An 18,887-nucleotide genomic window follows, 5' to 3' on the forward strand; every position below is an offset into this window, starting at 1 on the left:
TCTGGAAAAGGTAAGGCAGTCAGGTTTTAGTCAACAGCAAGGGTCATTCACATGTTAAGGATAGAAGTAAAAAGATCATCAATTATGAAAGGATAGGAGAGAGTGGGAGATACCTGTGTGGAGAACTCATACCTTTAATCCCTCGAATGTTAACTTGTAACTCAGTTTGCAAATAATACTTTCACTTGCTAAACTCAGTGCAAGAACAGTGCACTGAGTGCACTGGATTTGACTTATCTCCCGTATCAGCAGCCTTTGCCAATGTGTATTTTGTGTATTGTACACCTGGTAATTTTACTCATGAAGGTAAGCTGTCTCCTTGGAACTTCCTAATGCTCCATCTCTAACCAGGCTGATTGGCACAGCCAGACGTTCTGTCCGTCTTTGGATCGTAGAATCCACTGATACCCAGTTATTTGATATATAGGAAAACTCACTATGTAAGGTCTTTTCTTGTGCAATAAAATGCTATGCCAAGTGGTAAATTTCATGATGGCAGAGACCTTTTCTACCATGTTCATTGTTATATCTTTTCTTTAAGTATATTTTTGTATCTTTTAAAAATATTTTTGTTGATTGGTTAGAGAGAGAGAGAAACATCAATTTGTTGTGGCACTCATTAATAGATCCATTGATTGATTCTTGTATGTGCCCTGACTGGGGATCGAACCCACAACATTGGCGTGTCAGGACAATGTTCTAATCAACTGAGCTACCTGGCCAGGGCAGCTACTTTGTCTCCTGTGCCTAGGCTTTTGAATCATGTTTCTTTGTCACCTGTGCTAGTTAGAATGCCATATTCTAATAAAAGCTACCATTTACAGACTTGGATCTCAAAACGGAGTTTTAAGATGATGTGTTGGGTCTATTTGAACAACACTACCTTTGGTTCTGTTTTCTGTTAAGTCTCCGCAACGTTCTGTTTCACTTAACATAGTCATTGAGAAGAAAACTGAAGTGGATAGTTGTCAGAGAGTGTTCACTGATCCTGTGGAGGGAAGAGGGTCACAGAAACAAATGTCATCAAATTACTTAAGTTGCTTTCTTATAATTTCTAAACCACTTGAGCCCAAATACTCTTACGGTTTTCTTTAAGTAATATTACAGTCGTGTTTTGACCCTTTACTGCAAAGGGTAATGAGTCCAGTTTTATTTTTTCAGCTAACATGACATTTTCATTTCTTCCAGAAATCTACATGTATGCGTTGGAGATATTACAGTCTGGGAAGTAAAGTGTTAAATTGCCTAGAGATTACTTATTAATTTAGAATTACACGTTGGGACTTTTCTCTCTAATACTTATAATTAATCCCTTCTTTCTCTTGAAGTTCCAAACACCATTAGCTAAATAAACAGCTTGCTTGCGTTATTGACTACAGCTTTTAAATTCTCATGTGTGTCTATCTAACAAAATAGTTACATATTTTAACATTTTTGCAAAATTACGTGCTTTTACTCATTCCTAGTAATGTGTTCACGAAGCTGGTCATCTCCCTGCCACCCCATTATATTGAGGGACAACAGAGTTTTCGTCAGACTTTTCTTTAGGTGCTTCTGTGTATGAAATTGCTGTGACTCTTAGGATAAAATTAGTTAAAATGGGTACATAAATAAAAGTGGGTTAATTTTTTGCATAGACAGAAAATATGTTTTAGAACCATAACCAAATTCTCAAAAGGATGCAAACTGATTTTCTCATTGAAAGGTTATGTATTTCTTCAGTCTTAGAGATGACATTGCTTCTAGTACACACTATTGGGAAAATATATTTTTGCTAAGGAAAATGTGTAACATTTTAAACTCTTTCAAGTTTAACATTAGATAACTTTTAGGACATGGTCTTTTCCATAATTTTAAGGTGCTTTTGGAGTTTAAATTGCTGAAGTTTTTAGCTAAAAGGCATAGCTGTTCGATACAATGTGTTGCAGTGAGAGCTTGGGGTTTACATGCCGTCTGTCGCCCCCTGCAGGTGGAGCACCCTCAGAGGTCTAAGAAGGCTGTCTGGCACAAGCTGCTCTCCAAGCAGAGGAAGAGAGCGGTGGTGGCCTGCTTCCGGATGGCCCCCCTCTACAACCTGCCCAGGTCAGAGCTGTTTAATACTTGTAACAGGTTGAAGTTATGTTTGCAGGAAAGCGATGGGGTCTAGCCCCTACTTTACTGTGAGTATCACTGTGCAAGAGAACGACAGAGGGGACGACATATGGGCTCCTCTGCGTAATGATGGACTTTGTTTTCCTCGGTTGGTTATTCTCAGAGAACTGTGGTCTCTAATGCGATTGTGCAGTGACTGTTGTAGAAGCTGCTTGTCTGTCTGCGTCAGATTTGTGAGTCTTCAGACTTCTGTGCAGTTTCATACCCTCAGCGCCCAGAACGTAAGCGAATGAATGAATGGATGAATGATACAAGGCAGGGACGTAACAAACAACAAGACATCACAGCTTCCTGTCACCAAGACCACCGGTCTCTTCTCTTCCCCATCTCCTCACACTGAGTATAAAACCGTGAGCTGCTTCTAAATTCTCTGCCTCAGCCTCAGTGTCACCAGTTAGTCCCCTGGGACATCCCTCTCTGGTGACTCCTGGGTAGCCGTTCTCCAGGTCTCATCGTGGTTCCTCTGAACTGGTCACTTCACACTTCCGTTTGCGGCCACCTCCTCTTGGGTTGGCAGCAGCCGCGCTGACCTGGCTTCTGCGCTGTCACAGCGTCTGCTGTCCCACCCTCTCGGATGTGCCGCTTCCCAAATGGAGTCCCTTGTTCCAGTGCTTCTTGAACCTGGTGCTTGTAGTGAATGCGCTGACCTACCTGGGGAAATAGCCTGGTCTCAGCTACTGAATCGGGGTTCCTGCGAGGGCTCCACGGGGCGTTACTTGAAGGCCACGCTGGAGTTCCAGCACACCCTCTGCTGGCCCGTCTCAAGCACAAGGGTTTACACTGGTTTGCAGGCGCCGTGTCCTCTGCCCCCTTTCCAGGGCCCTTCCTCACCCCGACTGCACGGCTGGGGCCCCGCAGCCCGTCGTCCGCGAGGCGAAGCCCCGCTGCCCGTCCTGCCCAGGCACCGTCTCATTCTGGACGTCTGAGATTCTAGTGGGACTCCCTTGTTTTACCCATCCTCACCCTCTTTCTTTTACTGGAATCCTGTCTGTGTCTCTTCGTAACTTCGCGATGAGTCCACTGATCTTGCAGTCTGCGCTGTCTGTCTCCCAGCGCTGTCCAGGACGGAGCCCGCGGCTGGGTGCTCACAGACAGGCCCCGTCCCACCTGGTCTCTGATCCTGGGACCTGGTGCCCGGTGGCAGGTCCAGTACTGAGGACTTCCTCTCTTCAGAGTTCTTACAGTGTTTACCCACAGCCACTTTTCTTGTGATAGCTACTGTTTCATGAACATCTATCCAGTGTGCTTTGTATTTTTTATCTCATGTTGAGTCCCACAAAGCTGAAGCAGAGAGGTTATCTTTGGTTTATGAACTAGAAAAATGAAAGTTGCAAAGTGAGCTAACTTGACTGATGTTACAAAGCTTGGAAATAGTGAAGCCAGGATTCAAATCCGAAGTCACTGTGTCATTTCAGAAACTTTGCCATGTCCCCTCCAAAGAGTGCCTCTCCCATTAACTGCAGTTTATTTCTATTTTTGCTGCACAGAAATTAAGTGATAAAGCACTATGTGATATCTTTTAAATTTGTTTTAAAAAGCAGCACTGTGTTTGAAATTGTGCTTATTTTTTAGGCACCGGGCCATCAATCTCTTCCTTCAGGGATATGAAAAGTCCTGGATTGAAACGGAAGAACATTACTTTGAAGATAAACTGATAGAAGATTTAGCAGTATGTCTTTAATGGGCTTAACAATGAAGGCGTTTTGGGCCTAGTGGTGTGAGCAGTTACCGTGTGACTCTGAGAAGACCTCGCTGCACATAGTGTTCTAGGAAGCTTTGTTCTCAATTAATACATTCAGTGTTCAGGGGAGAATTTAGAATTTAAGATGAATTATCGATTGAACTTGGATTTTGTTGATTCTTTTAAAGTCATCCTCAAGGCACCTTTAAACACCTCAGAACCAGGATAAAACTATAATGGCAGAACTAAAACGAAATTAGTCACCAAAAAATAAGTTGAAGGTTCATGAGAACACATGGAAAGGAGCTGTAAAACTAGGCAGAGCTGGAGATGGTGGCCTGGCACAGGCAGAACAGGAATCACGCGGATGTCATTGAAAGCAGGGCGGGTTTCATCAGGCACAACTGTGAGCGGGCACTTGGGGACCACGGCCTTAATCTTGTCTGTGTCGGTGGGAACGCAGACCGGTGCAGCCACTGCGGAAAGCAGTGTGGAGACACCTCAAAAAATGAAAAATGAAGCTGCCATGACTCAGCTCTTCTATTTCTCAGAATTTATATAAAGAATCCCAAAATGCTCATTTAAATCAAATGTGCACTTCGATGTGCATTGCTACATTATTTACAGTCGCTGAGATTGGGGAGCAGCCCAAGCGTCCATCTGTGGATGAGTGGGTAGAGCAACTCCGGGGCATTTGCACAGAGGAGCTCTATTTGGCTGTAAAAAAAGAAGAAAATTTCACCCTTTATGGCAGCACGGAGGGACCTGGAGAACATTATGCTGAGTGAAATAAGCCAGTCAGAGAACGACACGTACCATATGATTTTACTCATAAGGGAATCTAAAGAACAAACTGAACTAACAAGCAAAACAGAGACAGACTCATAGATGGAGAGCAGCAGGCTGAGAGCTCTGGGGAGGAGGGGTTGGGGGTGGAGGGATCGAGCCAAAAAGAAAAAGAGCTCGTGGACACAGCAGTGTGGTGATCGTGGGGAGGAGAGGTGTGGGTGGAGGTAGAAAAGTGTGTAAGGGAAATAAATGATAGTGGGGAAAAATGCAATAAAAAACAATAAGACCGATGGTAGAATATTGGATTTATGGTAGAAATTTACCCAGTTCCTGCAAGACTGAACCTTAAAGCCAGGAAAGGGCATAATTTATGTCCAGAGTCACTACAATATGAATAAGTCAATCAATATATTGAATTCATTGTTACTCAACAAAAAGTCAGGATTAATGAATTCTACCATCAGTAAAAATGCTTCATAATTTTTTTCATGGTGAAAATTCTGTTCAGTAGTACAAACTTATTTTTTAAGTCTTAAAAGTAACTGAAAATGGGAAAAAAGTAACTAACATGTACTGACACACACACTCACATACAGAATTACATGCACATATATACTCATAATCATGCGTACACACATGTACACACTGGCACACTCACCATTGCACATGAAAACTCAGTCATGCATGCACACGTTCACATGCACACACATTTAAACATGCTCACATAGACATCGCACACCCACAGCCTAGCACACACGCACACACATGTCCTCACACACACACTGCCACAGCAGAAGAGAAGGGCTTTCCTTTCACTTGTTGTTTGTAGCCTTCATATTTCTCTTGAATTTGATGGGACATTTCACTGAAATGTGCGTTTCATGAATCCAACTCTCCTGCAGAAACCTGGAGCAGAACCTCCAGAGGAAGATGAAGGCCCGACCAGAGTGGACCCTCTGCATCAGCTGATCCTCCTGTTCAGTCGCACGGCCCTAACGGAGAAATGGTATGGTGGGGAGGAGGGGCGTGCGAGGCGCCGTGTCGGGAGTCTGTATCCCATCTTCGTGTTTCTGTTTCATCCGGTCTGGTTAGGAGAGAGCCTTGTCCAGAAATAGGCCCGGTTGCGTTACACCTGTGGGCCAGTGTTCATTCAGTTTTAGGCTTTAATTTAATACCTACTCTGGTTTTTCTTAACAGTTCGTAATTCGCTGATCACTTCCTTCTGAATTGTCTTAGAAAATGATTTTTCTCCTTGTCACAAGCAGCCTTTATAAACAAAGAGCTCAAGGCAAATTTTAGTACCAAACTCGCGTGGAGACCAGTAGTGACAAAGGACCGTTGGCACTGCGCAGGAGGTCTTAGGAACCCCCCGGGGGAGGGGAGCCCTCTTCTCAGTGGGGGGTCTCTGTGAGGCCTGTTTCAGGGCCCCTCCATTTTTCTGACTTCTCATTCGTGCGACTTCTCCAAAGCCACAAAGGCCAGACGTCCATGCATTGATTACATGAGAAACACACTTACAGGCCGGCAACCAAAATGTCCCCACCGCCGCTCCTGCAGGTCCCTGCCAGACCACACCTGCATCTGCTTCCCCACCCCCTTCGCCAGAAGACAGCCTGCTCTGCTCAGGCTTCCCTCGCTCTCCACAGCAGCGGGAGATGATTGGTTCCCCGCCCATGTGCACAGAGGCTTCTCAGAGTCCTGAGCAGACCTATGGCCTCGGCAAGGCCACGGTCACGTGCATTTCTCCCCCTGACTGAAGCGACCTCTACCTCTCTCACAATTTCTCCTTCCCTCCTCACCTCCTAACTAACAAGTCAAATCATCCCTAAGTGTAGCCCCTGTGCCTGCCATTGCCAGGTAATGAGCTCTTTCTCGTAAGTGGATCTTGCTGATGGCTGGTGTTTAAGACTACAAAAGTAACTTTGCAGTGAGTTTTTTCTGATAGAAACCTTCCTTCATAAATCAATGGTTTCCATATTTCTTAAAAAGGGGATAATAAACACTTAAACTTTTTAATTTTCAAGAATTGTTATGATGATTTTATAGCATAATAATTTGGGGAGTCTTTTAATCAAATGTCAAACGTCACTTCTGTCAAGAGCCCCTGCCTCCTTTAAACTTGCTTGTTCCAAGTTTCGTAGTTTCCAGAACATGAAAGTTATTGCGTGTGTGTGTAAGTCATTACTGTCTCTCCCAGAAGGTAAGGCAGGCCACTGTTTGAGGTCTGAGACCATTACTCTGCCTGAGTTTTGTGTTTATTTCATTTAAAAAATGTACACTTGAAGAATACACGGTGTTTTATATGATGGTAAAAGACTAGCCTTCTACTTAAAAACAATATTTTTTTTCTTGTTTTTCATAGCAAACTGGAGGAAGACTTTTTATACATGGCTTATGCAGATATTATGGCAAAGGTAAATAAACGTCAGTCTTAATTTTAAAGTTTAATGAACTACAATTACTGTATCTGACAGAGGATAAGAATGTATGAATTTCTGGATTGAAATAAAATGCCCTAGACCTTAGACACCTCAGGCGTGTTCATCTCAGCTCTCCCCCTGTTCTGTGAATCTCCGTTCTCACTTCCTGGACAGGCAATCATTGTTTCCTCCTCTAACTTGTTATTTATGGGGAGCTCACTAACTTTTCAAACATCCATTCATTCAACAAACACTCCCTGGGTAGTGAGGTATTGGAGACACACGGTGACAGAGAAAGGCACTGCCACCTTGTATTTTATTGTCTGATGGGGAAGATAGCACTTAAACAGATGATCACAAACTGGTGCGTTTAATGGTGGAGGGACAGGTCACACAGCCCAGTGGTGAGTTCTGCTTAGTCTGTGGTTTAAGAAAGTCCTCGATGGGGGAAGGATGGCTTGACCCTGAAGAGTCAGTAACAGCTGGTGGCCACTGAATGTATGTGTTGCATACACCATTTAAGGATGGGTCTGGGAGGGGGGCCGGCTTCTCAGAGGCTTCTGGTCTGAGCAGCTGGGGTGCTGACAGTGCCATGTGCTGTGGGTGGAAGGAGCAGAAGGTTGCAGGTCCACAGTGACAGGGCAGATGACAGGTTTTACGGCGCACACATGAGTTATGTGCGACTGCTGAGTGGAGATGTCACCAGTGTGGAGTGATGTTCACATCTGGTGTGAAGTGTCTCAGGGAAGGCTGCTTATACCCACCTGGGCTCGTCTGCATCACTAGGTTAGTTGCAGCCATGGGTGTGGTGGTCTCACTGGCAGGGGGCAGCAGGAGCAGAGAGAAGAGCAAGGGCCCAGCCCTGAGGACACTCAGGGATCGGCAACAGGAAAGGAGCCTGTGAAACAGCAGGAGAGAGTCTGCAGTGTGCGGGCGTGCAGGCCGCGTTCTGAGGTTGCGCAGGTGCGGACTGAGTGCCTGTTCACCACGTGAGCAGGTCAGCTCAGTGGGCAGGACTGCGGGCAGGACGTTGGCGCAAGTGCCTTGGGGAGGAGAGTGAGGCTCAATGTGCAGGTACGGCAGGGAGAAAAGCAGGCGCCCCGTGCGGGGAGCTTGGCAGGACCTTCCCAGGAAAGTGGAGGAGGAGGAGAAAGGCAGAATGGCAGGTGAAGGGGGACTGTTTTGTTTTTTTGTTCCTTGTTCACTTTTTTAAGAGAGAACTGAACCTGCTTCTGCCCTGGTGGGAAGACTCCGGTAGATTGGGCAAGGTGGAAGCGCAGTTGGGGCGGGTTGCAGAGAAGGGGGGACCGTCCCAGTTGTCCAGCCTCACGTCAGAGCAGCGGCTTTCAGCCTGTCCGTCTCCGGGCGCACACACGCTGAGTGCTAGCACTCTGCAGCACACCAACAGTATGTGTTCTGCCCATCCGACAAAAAGACTAAATGCAGCTTGGATTCCTTCACACAGGGCAGCTGTTGTGTTCACTGTTGTCATTTTTTTAATTTGACAACTGGAGGGAAAAGAGGTCAGTGCCCCTGACTGAACGGTCAGATGCGCCATGTTTTAAGCATTCTTGCAGCACACCAGTAGAAAATCACTGTTTAAACCATAACCCACAGTAAAAAGTACGTTTTCCAGCATGTTTATAGAAACATAAAAATAGATACTTTGAAAGAAAATGTTCACAAAATTATACTGTTCCTCTGAGCACTACAGTCTGATATTTTCTATTCTATTTAAATTGTAAAAATGTTTGAGCCCTGACTGGTGTAGCTCAGTTGGTTGGGCATTGTTCTGTAAACGGAAAGGTTGCCAGTTGGATTCCTGGTCAGGGCCCGTGGCCTGAGCCGTAGGCTGGTCCCCGGTTGGGGGGTGATGCGCCACCACTGGATGTCTCTCCCTGACGTGTGTTTCTCTCCCTGTCTTTCTCCCTCTCTTCCGCTGTCTCTAAAAAGAAACAAACACAATCTTTACTAGAAATGTTTGAAATCATTACTCATTAACTAGATTGTATATCCAATTAATGGGTCGAAACCCACAGTTTTAAATGACCCTGAGTTAAAAGATTAAGACGACGATGCTGCCTCCTTTGGAGGCGGCTGCTGGGGGTCACTGTCCCGCAACGGCGGGGTCCGGCACAGACAGCGCCCCTGTGTTCCTACAAAACCCGCGTTACAAAATCATCAGCATGTAATCCTGTAACCACAATATCACACTCAAGCACACCGTTTTAGGTGAAGTGTTCAAATTAAAACGATACATTATCACACCCATATTATTACCATACCAGCCACACTCAAGTAGGCCTTACTTCTGCTGGACCCTGTATTGAAACAGGTCCTGATGATCCAGAAAGCAGATTGAGACAGCCATGCCATCTTCCCCGAGATTCTGGGGGCCAGATGCAAATCAGAGAAGGCAGGAGGTTGTCCTTAGGAGAGGGTTTGGGTGGAGCAGGCCCAAGGACCCAGGGGCGTGGCGGAGGGCTGGAGCGCAGGCTGTCACTGGAACTCGGGAGGAGATGGGGAAGAGGGAGCCTTGTCGGGAATACAGCAGTGTCCTGGACGTGTCCTGTGAGGGAGCCAGTGAGGGAGCGGGCAGGCGGGCAGAAGCCCTGGCCTGGGGGTGGGCTGCCTGGTCACTGCGTTTGCTTGGCTGTGTCCTGAAACTGAATGTAATCTCTGTTGCTAGGCAGTCCGATATGTGGTGAGGCTCACTGTTTTCTCATGATGTTTCCTTTCATAGTTGAATAATCTTGCTCCCTTTCATGTTAAATTCATCCCAGGCACGCCAACCTTTCATCCTCAGTCCAGTCCACTCTGCGCATGCGTGACCAATGAATGCATCGGCATGTGCCACTTGCAAATGGGCGCACGCAGAACACTGGCAGGGACTCCCCTGGTCGTGCAGGTGGGGCCACATCCTCGCTGTCTGGCCCTGGGATCCTGTACGTTTGCACTCAGCTGTACAGTGATAAGAATTCAGTCGTTTTCTTTGTCAGCCAGATCACGAGTGTGTTTCTTTTGGGGCTTGCCTGTCAGAGTATGTCATTTATGAACATCTGTTGGGTTTCACTGGGCATAGCTTTATGTTGATGGTTGATGTACTTCTTAACTGGGTGTGTGACACCATTTTTCTGACAGTGTCAAAGCCAAAATGGTTTCAAGTTCAGTTTCATCATCCAGTGTCAGATACCGCTGTCCATGTACGTCAACCCCAGACTTGAAGAGCACGCTGCTTCCCCGTGTGTCTCTAAGGTGCCAGGGCTGGTGGCTGACATCAGACTTAGAATGCGGTGTCTGGACATGTGTCTTCACTGAGGAAAGCAGACCCAGGAGTCTGAGGCGCCAGTGGCCTGCGTTGTTTCTCGGAGTTCACTGACAGTCGTGTCGTGTTTGCCTGATGATTCGTGTGCTGAACCTTGAAACTCGAATGCAGTTTGAGAGACTGTATCTCCACATCACCTTCCCCTCTGTAGGACCTTCCAAAGCCACGGTTTGCTTTAGTTAGGTTCCGCTTACAGTTTAAATAGAGGAGCCCAGAGTCGGGGATTCATGGTACACTCTCATCCTTGGTCCATCAGTGGCCTCATTTTATGTAGTTACTCAGTCACTTTTAATAATGTGGTGATAATACATGGTTTCACATTACATTATGGGAAATACCCACAAAGTCACTGTTCACAAGAAAAGCAAACACCTAGCCAACGACTTGCATGTGAGCTTATGGTCCCCCCATCAGCACACGTGTTCCTGTGCAAGGGAACCATCACCCTGAGCTTAGGTCCCAGGTGCCCTTGCTCTCCTTGTGTTAAGTTCTCGTTGCTGTATGTGGTTATTCATACACATGTATCTCACATACACGCGTCACACATGCAGCTGTACACGTGTGCACCTAGTTTTAGCTGTGTTAGCACTTCAAGGGGCAGATGCCGTGTGTCACCTCCTGGTGCTTGCTGACCCTCCCTCCCGCTGCTGTCCGGGGAGAGTCCTGCAGACGCCCTGTGTTGCTGGCGCTCCGCCCTGCGGTGATGCGTCCTCGCCGCCCACGTCCTTTCTGGCGGCTCTGCTGCTGCATCTGTGCTTTTGCTGATGAAATTTCCAGAAGATTCTGGCCAGATCACCCTATTTGGATCTGGATACTTGAATGGTCTGAAGTATCCTCTATTACAGTTTTCTCGACCTTTTTCTCCTAAATTCTGTGTTCCATGCCGCTGCCTGTATACATATGGATTTTATTTACACCCTCCCCCCGGCATGTGGAATTGCTCTTTCTGGCCTGGAATTGGTCATTTTAACCCAGATCACTAAATTCTGCACATCACAACCGCCTGATCGGGCTCCTGGCATTATCAGATATGTTGCGTGGGTGCACTTCGCTGTCGAAGGGTACAGCCTCTGCGTTGCCCACAAGCCCTTCTGCCCCTGTCCGGCCCAGCGGGACGCCACCTGAGATCTGCTGTCATCTCTCCGCGGCCCCAGCACCCCCTCCTGCCCGTCAGAAGAGGTTATTACTCTGTGGGTTTGAGGAGTTTGACGAGCTTTTTAAAAATCACAAATTTTAACCTTATCAGAGCAGATCCTAACTTTCTCAGGAAGGTACTTTTAAGTTTAGGATATTTCATTTCAAAATAACTCTTTGTAAGAAGACTAGCATCTAGAGCTCTAAATTTCTTTATACAGAAGCAAACATATATGAATTTCGTAGCTGAAAAGAATATCAAATGACAATTTTCCTGCATATATTGTGCATGTCAATCCTTGTCCCTTCCCAGTGTTCCTGAAGGTAATACAATTTATATAGGAGGTAACATAATTGAGAAAATTTGTAACTTTGTAGCCTTAGGAGACATTCTGTGGTCGTATCCTAACTCGCTCAAATGGTAAACACGCCCGTTGCCCGATGGACCCCTGTGTATTCACTCCTGCTTCCCAGCAAAGGTGGAGGGAGGCAAGACGAAGGCCATGTCAGGGGCCAAATGAGCCCAAGGCCGATGCTGTGCACACCAGGTGTGCAGGGTTTGTGGGGGACCGCGGACCTGCCTTCCAGACAGGTGTCGCTGATGCTCTTGTGGGTCCTCGTTTCCAAAATGCCTGGCCGATGAATGACTCAGGAACAAGGGGACATGTGCACGTAGCGGGGGCTTTCCTGTCCTCTGAAGGATTGAGTAGCACTGTTGTCCTTCTGGTGGAACTTGCTGTTTGGCACCATTTCACACAGGGAAGCTGTCGCAGGTCTGAGCCCCTTTACGCTTTCCTTGGCAAGCTGCGTGCACTTCTACATTGTTCTGCATGGTGGGGTGACACTCAGGGCACAGTGGTTGAATGAATGGACATGACAGACCTTCAGATTTTGTCACTGAGGAGTGGAGGGATCACATCCGTCCCTTCTCTTCCATTCCAGCCTTGTTCCACAAGCAAAGCACTGTGGATCACTGAATCGGAGTCCTCCCCCCCTGATTTGTAGCTTGGATGCACCGCCATGTCTCCAGGACACGCTTCACTGGTGCACTGAGCAGTTGCCAGCCGCCAGAGACCCTTAGAGTATTTGGAATGATCGACTCAGAAGAACTGTCAGTGTTCTCTGGCCATGGGTCTTGGTTAATGACCGGCTTCCTTTGGTCACATGATCCTTCTAATTCCAAACCACAACAGTAACTGTGGTTGAGCTTTAATAAAAGCTTATTATTTTTTCATACACTTGCTTTGAAGTGGCAACAATTTACATACATATAATAATTCTTATGATCTGCTCAAGACCTGTGTGTTCTTTTCTCATTCCCCCCTAAATACGAGGACCCCAGGAATATGCCCTGGGCTGGACAGCTAAGGCCTGGGGGCAGCATGAATTAAAACAGGAGCTGCATCCTGCAGCCCACTCCTGACCCTGCCGCTCAGCCCCCAAATTCAGTGCAGCTGTAAGAGTTAGATAAAAACACGGGCACAGGTTAGCAGAACTCCCATCTCCCTCTGGGGAAAATAACATGACACAAGTCAGTTTTATGATTTGTGTATGAATGACTGTTATTAGCAGTTACACCTTACTTTTTTCCTCTGGACAAAATGCAGTGAAGAAGGAACTTACAAAGCAATGCCAAGATTTACTTTAATCAGCGGACACTACTTTCTCTTCACTTTAACCCATAGTTGTTGCAAGTGCTCGGGCATCACCATGAGAAAACGACGCCTGTCTGTGGAGCACGCGTCTCAGTGTGGAAAGGCAAACACACGAATAACTAGTGTGTGCAGTGTGATGCTGGCCTCGTAAATGTGTCTGTGAGATGGATAAAGTTGGTTAGTTATCATTGCGATTTTGTGCAAGCCCAGTAAAGTTTTCTTTTAGGTCACGAACTCATTGATGATATCACCTAAGGTTATTGCAGCTACTGTATTACATGTACTTAAACAATATTGATGACAAATGAATGCAAGTACTTTGGCACTCTACACTATGTTCTTTTGTGCACCATGCCCACCATATTCTAATCTTGTTAACCTTTTCAATTTTTCCTTGCATCAGAGTTGTCATGATGAAGAAGATGACGATGGTGAAGAGGAAGTGAAGAGTTTTGAAGTAAGATCGATCTTTCTAGATTTGCCTTTTTCTCCTTGGAAGCATTGCTCCATAGCTCATGATCGATGTTTATGTTTCTTGCTTCATGGCTTAATCGCAGCTTACTGTCAGGGACCTGCATGTCAGCAGCGGGGGCCAGTCTGCGCCCTGACATGCGCCGCGGTCAGCACCAGGGACCAGACTTGTTAAACATGCTGGGGCATCCGTGTGTTTGGAATGAGTGCCCCTGAGGAGCCCAGAAGTGAGAGGCTTCTGATTGCCCCATCTCAGGGGAGACCGTGATTCAAATTCGAGAGACACGTGAGGAAAATACTCACTGAAGAGCAATGTGACATCAAGTTTTTAATGGAAGCCTTGGCTTGATACCTTTTTCTGAATTGAATCTTAAATGTTCAGCCTCCGGTGACTCCTGCGCACTAGGTCACTCATTCCCAGCACACCTGTGGCCAGTGCACACAGCCAGTCTGCTTGCATGAGGTGGGGGTGGGGGGCGCCATCTTCCTAGGACCACCTGTTAGCTTATGGTTGTGTTCCCAAACTTTTCAGCCTTAAATAGCCACATAATTTGAACTGCTCGATGTTAACTAGCCAGAAAGAAAGGAAATGCTATTTTCCCCTGTTTTTAGACTATACTTTTGTTTTTTAATGAGAAAAACTAGGTGTTGTTAACTACCACTCTCCTTATATATTTTTTGGGATTAGAATTTTCAAAATGAGATTAAGTGGAAGGGAATAGAGTAGATTCTTTTCGATTTCACCATTGATTAACTTGTCGGGGCTTCGAGCCAGAAGTCTGGGGGCACATTAGGACCCAGCAGGCAGCCACTCACTGCCTTGGACCTGCAGAAAGGGGTAGGTGAGGACCAAACACACAGTGCCTCTTTCAGGGACAGCTTGACCCTGCCGCACTGAAGTCACTGTGTGAGAAATACGAGAAGTAACGAACTTGAGGAAACCAGTGATATTGCTGGCTGTGAAAACTGCCCTCAGGGTAATTTCCTGGGTGGCACTGGAATCATGTCTAATGTGTGTGTGTTCTATTCTCAAACCCATCTTTGTCGGTAAGAAACTGAGGTAAATTAGAATGAGCTGAGAGCCGCAGATAAGAGTTTCTGAAGTGTAACCACTTTTGGTCTCCAGAGCAATTGTTTATTGCTATTTTGCTTCTGTCCTCATCCTTCCTAAGGCCACAGGATCCCAGCGCAGCAAGGTAAACCGTACATGTGTGTGTATTTGTCTGGGTCTCAGTTTCGGTTTCTGTGACATTGACCTTTTCGTTAGACCCAACATCTCAGGTTCTTTGGTAACATAAGGTCTTGCAATCCTCCTACAAGTTCTAGCCCCAGTGCCATTGGTCTTTCCCATATCCCGTCCTTGACACAGGCTGTCTTCTTTCACTTGGAGTGGCTCAGAGTTTGAGGTTTGAGCGGCACACCAGGCCGCACGGCACACCAGGCCGCACGTCCTGCAGACGGCCAGCCCTCCGCTAGGGGCTTCTGGCCTCTGCCTCCCGAGGCTTCCTCACACCAGTCTCGTCACTTGAAAACGAACGTGATAAGTGGCATTCCTGGTGACACTGGAAATAAGTCTGCCCTTCCACTGTGTTGGTGATCCCTGCAATTAGGATCCCACAGTTTCAACACTGATTTCAGCATTTATTCTCGGGAAGATCTCCATTGTTTCTACTCTTAATATTTTGGATAGCTAAGCACCTGTAAAATTTGCTAAAAGAAAACATTTTGCACTAGAATTACAGAAGTAATTTGAGATTTAAAAAGGGGTGGCATAATAAGGAAAAGTCTATGAGGCGTAAAGCCCAAGAAACGTGGGAAACAGCGTGGGGACTGAATGCCGGGATTTGCCGGCTCTTTTCTTCCGTGAACACGTGTTGTGTGCATCGCTCTTCACTCGTGTGACCCTGTGCAGCTTGCCCAGCTGAACTGGATAGTCTCATCCCGACTTCATCAACAGTACCTTCCCAACAACTACTTATTTAACTGTTCACTGCACACCTAGTTCGTTATTGTACATAACCTTTTTAGAACTGAGTGCACTTCGATATTAAAATGGTTTAAAAAGACAGTTAAATCTTATATAGAGGTCAAAATTATTTGAAAGGGAAGAAACATTTGGGAAAATATCAGAAATGTTAATTATCGATATTGAATGCTTTATTCAGCTTGGAATGTCTTATAAACCAAAGCAAATAATAGTAAGTTAATAACAGTGATTCAAGTCAAATAACTTCATGCTTCTGAGCCTGTTGGGTTCTGCTCATCGAGATCATCTGAGAGCTTTGATACCAGAGAACACATTTTTAAACTATGATTTTGCAAAATATACAGAAACGTTCCTCAGATGGTTACTTCTGCTCTACTGTAAGGTGTGAGGGGATGAAATTAAGCCGCACTGCAGGGAAGGCATTTCCGTGCAACGTTAAGGTAGACTTATTACCCACCGAAGAGCCTAAATGAATGGCAGTGGAGCTTGTGTGAGCCGGAGGGGCGGAGCCTGGACTTGCCCTGGAGAGCATGTGGCTTGAATGCTTGGCTAGTGGCACGTCCTTTGGCGGATGCCCAGTTTCTCATTTGCAATGAGTTTTTGATGAGTGCCCGTGGTCCTGTCACTCTGTACTGTGGGCTAGAGAGACATCATGTGTCTTAAATACTCAATGTGTCTGTGGCAGAGTTGACACTCAGTGTTAAGAACCTTGGAGGCTAACTTACATGCCCTCCCAGGGGGCCTCAGGTGTAAGTGGGAATGACATCCTTCCTACTGAGGTGCCCAGCTCACGTTCCAGCATGTACCCCAACAGGTGTGGACAAATCGAGGTGGGTCCAGACGCCCAATGGACGGACAGATGGTCTGCAGCCCTGCCTGGTGTTGATAGCACTTCTTCCTGGCCCCTCCAGCCATCTGTCTGGTTCCGAATAGGATCTTTATTTTTTTTGTAAATTCTGCAGGAACAAACTGGCTATAAGACATACCCTCTCCAACAGCTATCGCCTTCGAATGGGTTTACTTTGTTGCTTTCAGAGGAACACAACAATCTGGATTAGAAGGCTGCCCGAGTCTAGAAAAAGGGAGCCCTTGAATATAAACAAAGTAAAGGTGTAGCTGTATATATGAAATACTGAAGAATTTTTTTTTCTCCAAGACAGTCTACAGTTTTTCAGTCTCTAGTGCAGAAGCTCTGTGGGGGATGGGGAAGGTGTTTTGGTGGCCAGTGCTCTAGAATGCTAATGCTCGTGGCTGCCGTCCAACACACGTGTGTTTATACTGCGCAATGGAACTGTCAGTCTCTGGTCAAGCCCTCATGCCATGGCCCTGGTTCCCTTGGAAACAGAGCAGAGTGCCGAGTGCTACCACTTCATAGGGCTGGGGTGCTGCCGTCCTGCAGAAGCGTGAGTGAGAGGGAGAGAGACCCACGGGGAGGACAGAGTGCAGACCCAAGCCAGCGCACCTGAGCTAATAACCAAGGCCGCTCAGTGGTCCGCACTTGCTCAGGTGTGTTGGCTCCCGGGGAGGCCACATGCACCTGGAACAGTGGCTCCTGGGGGTGGAGGGTGAGCACTTTATCTGCCAGTCCATCCCACCTCCTACCTGTCATGGGTCACAGGGAGTTCATTTCTTTATACTTCCTGCCGACCTTAACTAGCCTTTCCACGCAGCCCCTGGGGAAGCCCGGGTTTGGATCCAGCCTGCGGGGGTCTGGGACCTGTTACCCCTCTCTGTGCCTCAGCACAGGGGCTTCCTAGTGAGTGGTGGTATGGTGGCAGCCCACTTCCATAGCCATGGCTGCGCTCTGAGTCATTTCCAGGGCTGTGCTGGCTCAGGAGCAAGGATTATTGCCAAGGCTGGGTCAGAGGGGGTGGACGTCCTGGAGGCCGGTGCCGGCATGAGTCACATCCCCAGAAAGCACAGCCCTCTGTAAGGTGATGGTTGTGCATGTGGGTACTGTGGACCTAAATGCATTTAAACGTGTACGTAAACATGCAGTTGTGCATTTTTGATGTGCACAATAATTTGAGTCATTGTGCTTCCATTTTTAAAATAATCCCAGTGGAAGTTTAGGCGTGACCACAGTACACACAGTGAACGGGGTGCAGGGAGGACAGTCGGGTGAACCACCTGTTGTTGATGCCTAGCTCCACCACCTGTGAGATCTTAAGCCTCAATTTTTCTATCTGTGAAATGGAGCTCATTATAGTATCTACTTAGAGGATTGGACTGAGGATTTAACTAGTTGACACCCATGAGGCACTCAGAACATGGCCTAGTACAACTAGCTCTACACATACTTGCTATTAGTATGACAGTTTCACTTTTGGACAAGCACATAAGTCGTAGAGAAATGGGGGGCACTACCCTACCCAGGTGGGTGGGGGGCTGCATTCTCATCTGGGGCCGGCTCAGTGACCTTCATTCAGCAGGTCACATAGAAGTACTCTGTGTTTCACCGTTTTTTACTCTGAGTGAAAAGCTTTGAATTAGATCTTCTCAGAGGTCATAATCACCTTTAAAATCTGATTTGCTATTAAAGAGTAAGTTCTGTTCATTTTCAGAGCAACTTCATAGTTCTGAATGCATAAATATTGCTAGAAGCAAACACATTTTCATTAGTTTTCTTCTGGTCTTTGGCGGAGTGGCGAGAAGAAAAAGAAACCCTACGTTTTTGTAGAATAGGAATGTCACAATAAACATGTTTCATGGAAAATGCAGTCTGTCTTCTGTGCCTGTATAGGAATCTCTGCCTTTTCCTGCCTTGGGATTTATAACTATCACACAATCACACATCGTGCAGACAGACGAAGGGGTGAAATTGTGGAGGAAGGAGAGGGCCAGGGCCGTGAGAGGAGCCCCGGCTGTCACCTGCCAGTGCGTGGCGTGGCGGCTGTGTGCCCTGCTGCTCCCACGTTCTCCAAGAGCCGCCTTCAGCCACAGACATTGAACAGTTGAGTGTATTCGCAAAACAAAGACAGTCTCCTTGTTTGGGAGAAACAAATTCCCTAAGTTTTTTTTTAAGACCTTTGTGAAGATGACAATGTGTGATATAATGAAAGAGTCCCTAGCAGTTCAGGAAAAGTAATTATTTGGGAACTTACACAGGAAAGTTGATCTGAGCAGGGCTTGGCACTGCACGGGCACCAAGCGCCTGAGGGCAGAAGGACGGGTGTCCTTAGGACAGTCTCTGGAAAAGCCCCTCCCTCAGCCGAGCAGGCGGCCCCGGCAGGGAATCTGAGACCCCGTCCCCTGCTTGGAGTTCAGCTGTGTC

At 46.7% G+C, this 18,887-nt stretch overlaps 1 protein-coding gene across 2 annotated transcripts in view; it reads left to right on the forward strand.

The window, feature by feature from the left end:
- The window catches only part of RYR2 (ryanodine receptor 2), a 544,399-nt gene that overhangs the window by 456,194 nt on the left and 69,318 nt on the right, over positions 1–18,887 (forward strand). For both annotated transcript variants that reach the window (XM_053667877.1, XM_053667878.1), the window contains exons 74-79: positions 1,189–1,223; positions 1,969–2,082; positions 3,724–3,820; positions 5,524–5,627; positions 6,984–7,035; positions 13,559–13,612. In XM_053667877.1, coding sequence (XP_053523852.1) covers positions 1,189–1,223; positions 1,969–2,082; positions 3,724–3,820; positions 5,524–5,627; positions 6,984–7,035; positions 13,559–13,612 — 456 coding nt within the window. The remainder of the gene's footprint in view (positions 1–1,188; positions 1,224–1,968; positions 2,083–3,723; positions 3,821–5,523; positions 5,628–6,983; positions 7,036–13,558; positions 13,613–18,887) is intronic.

Source organism: Artibeus jamaicensis, unplaced genomic scaffold (genome assembly GCF_021234435.1).
Source record: "Artibeus jamaicensis isolate MK-2021 breed Jamaican fruit bat unplaced genomic scaffold, CSHL_Jam_final contig_473, whole genome shotgun sequence".
In the NCBI taxonomy this organism is placed as follows: domain Eukaryota; kingdom Metazoa; phylum Chordata; class Mammalia; order Chiroptera; family Phyllostomidae; genus Artibeus; species Artibeus jamaicensis.